General features: G+C 42.6%; 2 protein-coding genes across 2 annotated transcripts in view; both read right to left on the reverse strand.

Annotated features, from left to right (window-relative positions):
* Positions 1 to 2,067: 2,067 nt before the first annotated feature.
* Positions 2,068 to 7,539, reverse strand: LOC123071036 (sulfite exporter TauE/SafE family protein 5). The gene is made up of 4 exons (XM_044494497.1): positions 6,611 to 7,539; positions 3,311 to 3,451; positions 3,060 to 3,212; positions 2,068 to 2,579 (listed from the first exon to the last, which is right to left on the reverse strand). The coding sequence occupies exons 1-4, from the start codon at positions 7,415 to 7,417 to the stop codon at positions 2,271 to 2,273; spliced, it is 1,410 nt and encodes a 469-aa protein (XP_044350432.1). The 5' UTR covers positions 7,418 to 7,539; the 3' UTR covers positions 2,068 to 2,270.
* A 1,093-nt stretch (positions 7,540 to 8,632) lies between these two features.
* The window catches only part of LOC123071037 (autophagy-related protein 18f), a gene marked incomplete at its 5' end in the record, with an annotated part of 5,842 nt that continues 2,686 nt past the window's right edge, over positions 8,633 to 11,788 (reverse strand). The window contains 5 exon segments of the mRNA XM_044494498.1: positions 8,633 to 8,935; positions 9,253 to 9,591; positions 9,771 to 9,937; positions 10,036 to 10,863; positions 10,966 to 11,202. Of these exon segments, the coding sequence (XP_044350433.1) occupies positions 9,264 to 9,591; positions 9,771 to 9,937; positions 10,036 to 10,863; positions 10,966 to 11,202 (1,560 nt within the window). The 3' untranslated portion in view covers positions 8,633 to 8,935; positions 9,253 to 9,263.

Below are 11,788 nucleotides of genomic sequence, written 5' to 3' on the forward strand. Positions count from 1 at the left end.
TATAACGAAGTCTTTTCTCCTGTTGTGAAGCATAGCTCTATTCGCACTTTACTCAGTATTGTTGCCATGCATAATCTTGAGCTTGAACAATTGGATGTTAAAACTGCATTCTTACATGAAGAATTAGAAGAGGATATTTATATGGAACAACCTGAAGGTTTTGTTATTCCTGGAAAAGAAAAGCTTGTCTGCAAGTTAAAGAAATCTCTGTATGGATTGAAGCAATCCCCGAGACAGTGGTACAAGAGATTTGACACCTTTATGCTCTCTCAAGGTTTCAAATGGTCTAATTATGATAGTTGTGTTTATTTGAAAACTGTCAACGGTTCAACTATTTATTTGCTCCTTTATGTTGATGATATGCTTATTGCTGCAAAGAGTATGTCAGAGGTTAATGAACTAAAGAGGCAATTGAGTAACGAATTTGAGATGAAGGATTTGGGTGCAACAAAGAAAATTCTTGGCATGGAAATATCCAGAGATAGACCATCTGGAAAAGTATATCTAAGTCGGAAGGGATATATTGATAAAGTTCTTCGTCGTTTTAATATGCATAATGCCAAGCCGGTGAGTACTCCGTTAGCTGCACACTTCAAATTGTCATCAGCTTTATGTCCTAAGTCAGATGCAGATATTGAGTACATATCTAGAGTTCCCTATTCAAGTGCAGTTGGTTCACTTATGTATGCCATGGTTTGTTCTCGTCCTGACCTATCATATGCATTGAGTGTTGTCAGTAGATACATGGCTAATCCTGGAAAAGAGCATTGAAAAGCAGTTCAGTGGATTTTCAGATACCTGCGTGGTACTTCTAATGCTTATTTACAGTTTGGGAAAACTAGAGATGGACTTGTTGGTTTTGTTGATTCTGATTTTGCTGGTGATTTGGATAAGAGAATATCACTCACAGGTTATGTTTTCACCATTGGTGGTTGTGCTGTGAGTTGGAGAGCAACTTTGCAGTCTATTGTGGCTTGTTCCACTACTGATGCCGAGTATATGGCTAATTCTAAGGCATGCAAAGAAGCTATTTGGTTGAGAGGTTTGTACACTGAGCTTTGTGGAGATTCATCTTGCCCTACCATATTTTCTGACAGTCAAAGTGCCATATATCTTACAAAGAATCCAATGTATCATGAGAGGACAAAGCACATTGATGTTAGATTTCACTATATTCGAGATGTTGTTGCTGAAGGTGATTTGAAGGTATGCAAGATAAGTACTCATGATAATCCTGCTGATATGATGACAAAGCCAGTTCCTACCAATAAGTTTGAGCTTTGCTCAGGCTTAGTTGGTATTTCTCACTAGTCCGATGGACTTTGACGCACAAGGTGTTTATGCTCATTTGGATGGAGTTATTCACTTTCTTCGACTACTAGAGGGAATTTGGATCAAGGTGGAGATTGTTAAATTATGATCTAAATTCTAGTACCGTGTTGGACTAGACGTAGTACAAATGGTGTGGGCCTTCGTACGAGTACAACTCGTTTACTTGTCCTCCAAGGACTCTCATGTATTGCCCTCTTATATACCCCATGTAGTCGCACTTCAGACGGTCTGTCGTCTCGTGCTTGTAATACTCCTCCATCATAGTGATTGCGCCTTCGTGCGTCCGTGGTTTTCTCCCGCAAGGGTTTCCACGTAAAAATCCGTGTCTCTTTGTCTCGTTTATTTCTCGTTATTATCTAACAGCCGAGAGTTGCTTAGTTGTCCAAATGATTTGAAAATTGGGGCGAACCTCACACATCAAATTTTCTATCATGAAAAAAATGGAATTTTTCCAATTTTTCTAGTATTTGTTTTCATTTTTTTATTCAACATGGGTGCAGATGAGCCCGGGCTCAAAAAAGGATTTTCGCTTTTCATGTCGCTATTTTGGCTTGGTTTTCTCTTTTCCTGAACTACAGCTTGTATGTTTCTACCTCTGGTCTTTAACGAAAAGGCATATAGCGGCAGTAACAAATAACATGTGGCGCATACAATTCGTAGCACTTTATCAACTACGCTAGATCACGCAGGCCTAACTAGCTAGTTCCACCACTGTTGGCCTGTCCATGATCACAGTGCCATGTAAGCTTCATTCCAGAAGCAGATATTTATTCACACAAAATTATATATAGCCCATAAACAGCCATAGCAACACCACGAACAAAACCTTTCTTCAGAAAAGACATAAACGCCAAGCCAGAAGAAGCAATTAGTAACTAAGCACCTCTCACCCATGCTCTCATATATGCATGTGTAAACTACGTACTGACGAATGTCAGTCAGCAAGGTAGCTTGAACCCCATGTACGCTCCGCCAGTGTATTGCGTCCAGACATCTAGGGCTCCGAAGCAGGTGACGATCACAGTGCTGAGCGCCATGATGGCGGTGACCAAGAAGACGATCATCGACACCCGCCCGGACTTCCTGACGACCCGCTCGATCAAGACCACCCCGGCGATCGAGGCGACGAAGCATATCCCCGCGTAGACCGAGGCCTCCCCGATCCCGTCCATGCCCAGCAGGATGAACTGGACCATCGACATGGACGCGCAGAACAGCACCATGAACGAAGACGTCGCCGCCGCCGTCTGCAGATGAAAAAAAGGCACGTCGAACGTGTGATCTCATAGATCAACTTGAGAACATCTACGATATGTACTCCCTCCGTTCCTAAATAGTACAAGTCTTTGTAGAGATCTCATTATGAATCACATAAGAATGTATATAGATGCATTTTAGCGTGTAGATTCACTCATTTTGCTGTGTATGTAGTCCATAGCGGAATCTCTACAAAGACTTATGTATATACTACTCCCTCCGTTCCAAAATACTCCCTCCGTCCGGAAATACTTGTCGTAGAAATGGATATAAATGGATGCATCTAAAACTAAAATACATCTAGATACATCCATTTCTCCCACAAGTATTTCCAGACGGAGGGGGTAAGTGTTTTGAGTTTAGTATAAATTTATACTAAAGTTAATACAAAATTGAGACACTTATTTTGAGACGAATGAGTATTTACAAAGGGAGAGAGTATCGTGCATGAATTGTTGCGGTCTCTGTACCTGCGGGGGTATCCCGATCTGAAGGAGGACAGGGTTGAGAAGCAGCCCTCCGCCGATGCCGAAGAGGCCGCTCAGAGATCCGGTCACGAAAGCGGCCAGCGGGAGCGCGAGCGCCGGCAAGGTCTCCGTCTTCGTGTGCACAGAAGAATGTGCCTGCATGAGTACATGACCAAGATTCATTCAGTCTCATTTGGTTCTCCATTCAATTTCTGCCAATCAGAACATGAGAGACTGATTGGCCTACGACGTACCTTGCCATCTTCGTGGTGATGTGCAACCTGCTTCTTCCTCTTTGCGTATATGATATAGGCTGTGAAAGCCACGGCGAAAGGCACCTGGGACACGGTGGCAAGCCAGTATGCCACTCCGCAGGGCTTTATGCTGATCACTCCCTGCACAGACAGCATTGCACTGATGGAGTCATTTGTGCGTTTCATATGATCGGTAAACGTCTGCCGTCAGAGCCTCAGAGGTGCGAGCATCCAATGACGCTTTCGATCTGTTGAATGAACTCATGCACAATGAATGTGGACAGGCGCACAGACCAGGTTCCAAGCGCAAAAGACGGCTTCCGACCCGTCGACGTGACCTGTAACTAGTAATGGGTTATCTGCCTTAAACTAATGCCTGGTGCTGTCCATTCGCTGGATAACTTAAGTTTAACAGGCGATCCCTGCATTGGACAAAGTTTGACAGGTAGTATATCCATGCTAGCTTTATTTCGATGCCATGGCTAGGTAGCTAGTTGACTTTAAAAACTACTGTGGGAGACAAATGGCTAGTTGAAGTGTAGAATGAACCTAGACGCTTGGCTAGACTCTTGATCATTTCCCATACCGGCCGACCTATGTGAAGTGTGCTGTCTAATTGTCTGTATAACACCTGATTTTGAACCAGTGTCAAGCAAAATGAAAAAGGAAATGACGAGATGGATGCCGACAATCTTGCTACAAGGCAAAAAATGTGAGCTGACAAAAATATTATTTGAATTAATTAAGGCAGCCTCTATACCATGCCGAGTACTGTTAATTTAGAACATTGGTTCTAGTGTCGCCTCGCTGGTGGACAACCTGGTGCTAGTGCTTGCCGGCATGACCGTGTTGGACGAAGGAGAAGCAGGCTGTGTGTGGCGAGTCGTTTTGCCGAAGCCAGACACAACACAACAATTTGTTTGTTACCGGCCGTCATGGCCTTCCAGCAGTTGTTCCAGTTAAAATGAAGTAAACAATACTCGAGCTCGAGTACTTTTTTCCTCCCTTTTTAAAACGTCCTCCCTCTATTTCATAATTCAGACATTCAGTGCATATAATCTTTTTGGAAAAGTCAAGCGTCACAAACTTTGACCATATTTATGGAGAAACGAATTTACATCTAGAATGCAAAACTTATTCATTAGATTCATTCTAAGATAAACTTTCATACTTTATATATTTGGTATTGTAGATATAAGTAGTTATCTCTAATAACTTGGTCAAAGTTTGAGTTTTAAAAAAAATCTATATGCAATACATTATGAAACCGAAGGAGTATTTATCTGAGTGGGCTGTTTTGGAACCCGAGCTCGAGTAAACCCTTATCTTAAAAAAGCACTGAAATTCATATTTAAATATGTCGAAAACTTCTGCGGAAAAAAAGACATCTATGTATAGATGTACTCTACGTGTGAGTATAAGTTCATTGGGAAATGTTTTACAAGGTGAGTTAAAAAATAAAAATCCGTGATGTTCATTTTTTAAAATTCTTGTATTTGTTTTTTCGCACGCACTATAGAGACACATATTATGTGTAAATTTATAGATACATAAATCACTTATATAGGTACATGTCAATTTGTTTCAGAATTCTTGACACTTCAAACATTTTTTTTTTGAACTTTTCGACAAAGGGGCTCGCTGGAGCCGGGGATTCAAAAGCATTTTCCTTATTTATTCAGACTATTGTGCTATTTGGTACCATTTGTCAAAACTAATTTTATGTGCGTCATATAGGGCCAGTTGGAGCGAAACAAAACTACCCCATCTTTCCTAAAGTATAAGTCCCCCTCGAAATTGAGTCTAGCTTTGATCGTAGTGATCTAAAACGCCTTGCATTTGTTTACAGAAGGAGTAAACTTTAAGTTATACTCCCTCGTCCAAAAAAATTTGTCCCTCAAATGGATGTATCTAGCACCAAGTTAGTGCTAGATACATCCATTTGAAAGACAAGCTTGGGACAAGCTTTTTGGGACGGAGGGAGTATGTCACAAAATGTACACTATTGGAATTGCATTCAAGAGAAGTTCCAAGTGGTATAAGTTTTGTGACATTTTGTTAGTAAAATTAGTGGTCAAAGTTAGGGAAGAGGATTTGTAGCACATGTCTTCTCCACGTCCCTATATGAACATTAGATTCAAAAAATACCTAGATTTTTTTAAACAAAAACCTGGAGTTTGGGGTATGAAACCTAGGTGCCCTACTTTCGTGTGAAATTTTGTGAAATAATAGTAGAAAACATATCCGTGCCAAAAAAGACAAAAAAAATCCTATGTATAAAAAAACTGTTTGGATAGATTTTAGTTCGGACTTCTTTTCTTCGCCACCGGTATATTTCCTGGTATTTTTCTACAAAACTTCATACGAGAATAGATTGGACGCCCAAGTTTGAGGTCGCAAGATTTCTGTTTTTTTTTTTTGAAGTTTCCTGATATATTTTGAATTTTATTTCGTATAGGGGGTGGAGCACCTAGGTGCTCCTGTGTATTTCCATGAGGTTAGGTTTAAATCGAGGGCCTTATCTTTTAGGATGAGTATATTTGTAAAAAAGAATATCGACTGCCAATGGTTTCAAGTGGTATAAGAATCATGTCCACAAGGTTCGGAGGTTTTACACTAGTGTAGTGTCAAAAATGCTAGTATTATATTATGAGACGGGGTGAGTAATTAATTATTTATATGTCACCTTGAGAATCTTATGATCCGGTTTTGGGATTATTGCAAGTGTAAAAGGATGGGAATTTTGATCCGACAACTATCGGAACAACTGTTTATAAGTCAGCTTGGGTCATAGTCGCCGCATGAGGAATATTAGAACATGTTCGTTCGAAATCGCCCCTGTTTTAGAGAGGACGTGCTAGTGCTACAAAGGCCGAGAAAGCACAGAAAAGGAACCTAACCCAGAAGCGCCATGGCAGTGACATTTCGCCAAAGCAAAAAAAGGAGAAGAAGGGGGTAGCCACTCCTTTCCGGTGCATCAAAAAAAGAGGAGCATAGTGCCAAGCAAGAATGACAAGCGATCCCCAGCGAAAAGACGTGACTACGAACGCGCACTGCCGTTGCCGTTGCTTTTGGCTTGGCTTCTCATGTACGTACTGCCGTTGCCGACCTGACCTATCTACCTATCCGGTTCCGTTCTCGTGCTTGCACTGTGCGTGCCCCGCTATCCCCTATCCTATATGCGCACTGGTGCGGACGCCTTCCTATGGTCTATGGAGCGGGTCCATTGCTTGCACTGCTGCAACGGCAGCTCCAACGGCCTACGCGAGGGAAGGGGAGGAGAGAGCACGTAGGCCATACCTTCCCGTGCTTATCTCCGATGAAGACGTGGAGCAGGAAGAAGCAGAGCCACACCACCAGGAGCACCGCCACGTCCTTCCACGGGAACCCAGCGCCGGCGCCGGCGCCAGAGCCGCCATTGCGAGCTGCTTGGCCCCCGTCGTCCTGGACGGGCTGCGGGAGGCCGCCGAGAAGCAGGGGCTCCTTGTGGTCGTGACGCGCGGCGGTGGCGGTGGCGGGGGCGCCGGCGCTCTCGGACCGCCAGATCTTGGCCCCGGCGCGGCACGTCTTGGCGGTGCAGAAGGCGAGGAACAGCGAGAAGAGCGCCGTGATGAGCCACTCCGGGAACATGACGTTGCACACCACCCCGATGCTGACGCCCAGGAGCAGGCACGGCTGGAACAGCAGTGCGATGTCGTAGTCGATCAGCGCCGGCCGGCCCCGCGCGCGCCAGAGGTTGTAGAGCACGTTCGACGCGGCGCCGCCGGTGACCATGAAGGAGGAGTAGGTGGTGGCGCGCTTCAGGGTCAGCCCCGCCACCAGGTTCAGGATGGGCAGGAACAGCGACCCGCCCCCGACGCCGCCGGCGCTCGACACGGACGCGGCCAGGAAGGCCAGGACCCACGCGAGGACGGTGTGCCGGCGCACGCCCCCGGTGCCGGCGGCGTGCGAGGAAGCGTCGGACAGGTAGTGCTCCCGCCATTGCGAGAGCTGGGTCAGGAGGTGGTGGCCGGGGCGTGACGAGGTGTAGTTGGACGCCGCGGCGGCGGAGAGGAAGCAGATGGAGGTGGCGCCGACGAGGAGAGGGACACGAGTAGTCCACGACATGTTTTGTCTCGCTCTCTCTGCTTGTTGCAGAATGTTTTGGCAGCTCTGTGTGGGGGTGAGAGGCGAGATGCTCGTGCCTTGCGGCTGCAGGTTTTATATGCGGGTCTGGGTGTGCGTGACACGAAAAGACTGGGTTATGAAAAGGATTTGAATCGTTACAAATGCAGAAAATTAGCTTCAGATCTAAAGAAAAAAAAAGATATGTGCCACTTCAAAACGTCCCCTTTTTATTCGAATGTCAAAACGTCCCAATTGCAAATGTCCACTCAGTTACATGGAAGTGCATATAACACTAATATGTTCGTGCAAATAAAAATAATAACAATAGTAACACTACAAAGTTCCCCACAAAATTAAAAAATAATAATGACACTACAATGTGAGATATAGTACTAGTATTATCTTTTATATCTGGCTCAATTCTGAAGTTCTTTCTTTGTCCGGACTCAAGATACCAAAACGCTCGTTCTCCTCGTTTTGTAGGTTTCTTGAGACCAAAAGACCATATCTGTACAACCAGACGGCACGGAGTTGCAAATAACACTGAATAATCGTTTTTCAGTACAACCTTCGTCGACCAAGGTCGTCAACGCTTGAAATCTATTGTTTCCCGCTTTGTGGATTAGAACAACCACGGCGCAAGTGCGTGTGCAGAATCAAAAAGGAGGAAATGTATACCCAGCGAGCAGAAAATAGCTAATGAAGAAAAGGAGATAATATGATCTGATCAAAAGCTTCCAAGAAACCTGAAATTGCTAATGGGGATCAGCTTCTGTGGAGCCCGAAATAAATCAAGAATCAACTTTCAAGTTTCCAAAATTCTTAACTTCTTTTTATACATGTACACATATCTATGTACATGGGTATTTTCAGAATCTTTTGGAACTTAAGAAGGTTGGCTTTCAATTTTTGCAAAAATTCAGGCTCCATTGAGCCAAAAATCCTCACTCCCAAGAACCAGAACTCTTTCGGCCTGGAAAAGGCGGTGTTTCCTTATTTATCTTGTGAATAATTTCTGAAACCAATATTATGCAAAATAATAATTTACCAGCAACTTAGACTTCATCAGGAACTAATCGTCCCTTGTTTGACTTGGTGAGTATCGACAGCACAACATAATTAGCCGGTGGTATTGGTCCAGTTGCAACACAGTTTACCAGAACTGACAAGAAATCTCTAGTAGCTGCCACCAGTATGGACACATATGCACATAAATATTCACAAATTAAGGGCTATTATTGAAAATGGAATGAACAATCTCGTTATGTACAAGTTCTTGTAAGATAGAAACCCCAACTTCACATCACTAGGGCTTCCATACACGCAGCGCCATAATTCGACCTCCCTTTCATCCTTTCCTTGGTAAACTAATCATGAATGCTTATAAATAGTGGAGTACTACAGAAGAGAGGCCAAGAACTCCAGATGGAGAAATGAAAGAATTAACAGTTACACACGCACGGGAAAGACTTCAGCGATTCAAGGAGCTCCTCCACCAGGACCATCACCAGTGATCATCTGCAAGGCATGCCAACAGCCTATGACCTTTACTTCCAAACGCAATGGTTCAAGCAATTTTAGCACCCTAAAACGACACCAGCGACATACAATATATGTTGAGCACCCCTTTTTATTTTTATTTTTATTTTTGGAGATGGAGCACCACATATTATTAGTAGTGCAGAAGAAACGCCATGGAATATGTGCTAAGAATTGAGAAGATTCAAAACATCGTCCAAGCTCAATTCTTCAGATGCAATGCAACACACTACCTCAGAAGTTCAAACAACTTAATATGTATGCCTGTGCTTAGAAAAAAGTGTTGTGGTGCTTACCTTTGATATCGTCACTGACATAAGTCCGGGAGTAGCTCACTATCTTCACAATCGTCTTTGCTATTTACAACTCCGAGCTGGGCCTCCGTGTTCAGGCTCTCAGTGTTATTTACAAGCTCGGCTTGGTGGTTAACGTTCAAGTTCTTATTTACAGCAGCAGCAGCAGCACTATCTTCTACTAAATATTGGCCAACACTGTTATCATCAGAACTATTTGGGACTTCAGACATGCAATCCAAAGAACTGCAACTGCTTCTGGAAGAGAGTCTACCATCTGCTGAAAATCCAGACTTATGTCGCTGCAGCAACCCACTTCTGTTACTATCAGGTGTGTTCATCCTAAAGGGAAAAAAGAAGGGAATTAGAAATTAACACAATGATCAATAACATCAACACACCATCATCATTATATAAGGAAGATTTATCAGCCTTTATCAACCTGATGGATGTACTACATGACTAACTTAACACAATCACTAACATAAGGCACCAAGCACAAATGCAAGCTTAGAGCAAACCTTGTCTGTTGAAACCTAGATGTGTGAAGTGAGTCAAAGACCGGTATGAGATTCTTTGACCTTGATTCCACATTATAAGTCTGGACTTTTTCAATTTCGATTTCCCCTGAAATGTTATCAGTGGCATATGCTTCTAAGGTGTCGCTCCCTATTTCTTGAAAGTGCACCTGGGCCACCGGTTAACACACAGGTGTTATGAATGCAGAAACATAGAAAACAGAAAAGACAAATGTGGTATTGAGTGAAAACAGGTAAAAAGAAGTACCCCGGATCTTGACCAGACTGGAATTTGCACAACATGTGTCTGCAGTTCACTCTCAGAAATATAATAATTATGATTTTCATCAGCGCTAAGCTTCAGCCTTTCAGTAGCAGCACCATTGGACGGATAGATACTAGTTCCTTTCCTGACCACTTTCTGGAAAATTTTATTATTTTCGCCACTGTCAAAATCATTATATAAATTACTCTCAGCAGTATCTCTTCTATTTCTCTTTTGACAAACATCCCACTTCTGAAGAGGTTCAATAACAAATCTTGTGTCAGTTTCTCTTTGAGATCCATAAGAAGTGGCATCTGAAGGATAATCAATTCCAGAATCTGGTTCAGCCGAGTGATGGAGAACATACTGTATGATACTCCCAGACGGAGAAAAAACTAGCAAATAATACTTCATACAAAGCAAACTGTCATCTGAATTAACACCACCCTTGCAGTTGTGAAATGTTGAAGCAATAGCACCAGAAATTGGACTGGAAACACCTGTTGCAAATGCTGCAGCACCATGGACAGCACCCTTCAACAAGTTACTCCCATTTCTTATTCTACTAACAACAGATAGTGCGACAGGGGGGCCAGATAGAGAAAGCATCTTCTGACTAAGGCTCAAAGAGGGGCTTGCGTTTTGAGACCAATGAGTGGCATGCTTAACTGATGAATCCACAACATAATTATTTTCTGCAAGGTTGTTATCACTATAGCGAAAGCTTGTGGATCCACTATATGGAGATATTGCAAAGAAATGACTTGTTCCCCTCGACGAGCTAATCAGTATCCATTCACTGTCGTCGCTAAAGCTGATATCTTTTATGACCTATCATAAAGGTCATATTGTTATAAGTCATCAAATATAAAGGAAACGGTTAAGTAATACGAATGCATTTAGCCAGAAAATGAAATATGAATGCCAGCTTACCGCATTGGTGATGCCTCTTTGCAATTTAAACAAATGAACATAGGTACCATTTGGACCATCTTCTGATGCACTCCCATCCACAGAAGGCATAATGCGAAAAACATTGATGTTTCGGCCATGAATAGAAGCTGTCACCAGCAAAGTTCCACTGGGATCAAAACAGAGTGCTGAAATGGGACTTGTATGTGCCCTGAACTGAACTATCATTGCTTTAGATACAATATCTCGAACAATGACCTGCCATTGAAAGGGAACACCATCTATGTCACATTTCATGAAGTACGTAAGACAACCATAGCAGATAGCACATACTCCCTCCGTCCACGAATAAGTGTACTTCTAGCTTTTGTCTTAAGTCAAAGTTTTAAAACTTTGACCAATTTTATGGAAAAAAGTAGCAGCATTTATGACACTAAATTAGTATCACTAGATCTGTTTTGAAATGTATTTTCATAATATATCAATTTGATATCATATATGTTACTACTTTTTTGTATATAGTTGGTCAAAGTTTTAAAACTTTGACTTAGGACAAAAGCTAGAAGTACACTTATTCGCGGACGGAGGGAGTATAATTGTAGAAAGACACATGTTTGAACTTAATCACAATTTAGTAATTGAACTTAATCGAAGAGGGCAAAGTTTTGTCATCCAACGTCCATCCATCTACTATCTTTCATTCCCACGCCGACCAAAGGCAGGAGGGATTTACTTTCCACCCGTCCTACTAAACTACCTACTTTATTTAGGTTTTAGTTTGAGAAAAAACTACACATCGCTACAAGAAAACAGAACTTCTCATAATCTTCTGAATAAAGCAGAT

Source organism: Triticum aestivum, chromosome 3B, assembly GCF_018294505.1.
Source record: "Triticum aestivum cultivar Chinese Spring chromosome 3B, IWGSC CS RefSeq v2.1, whole genome shotgun sequence".
Lineage (NCBI taxonomy): Eukaryota > Viridiplantae > Streptophyta > Magnoliopsida > Poales > Poaceae > Triticum > Triticum aestivum.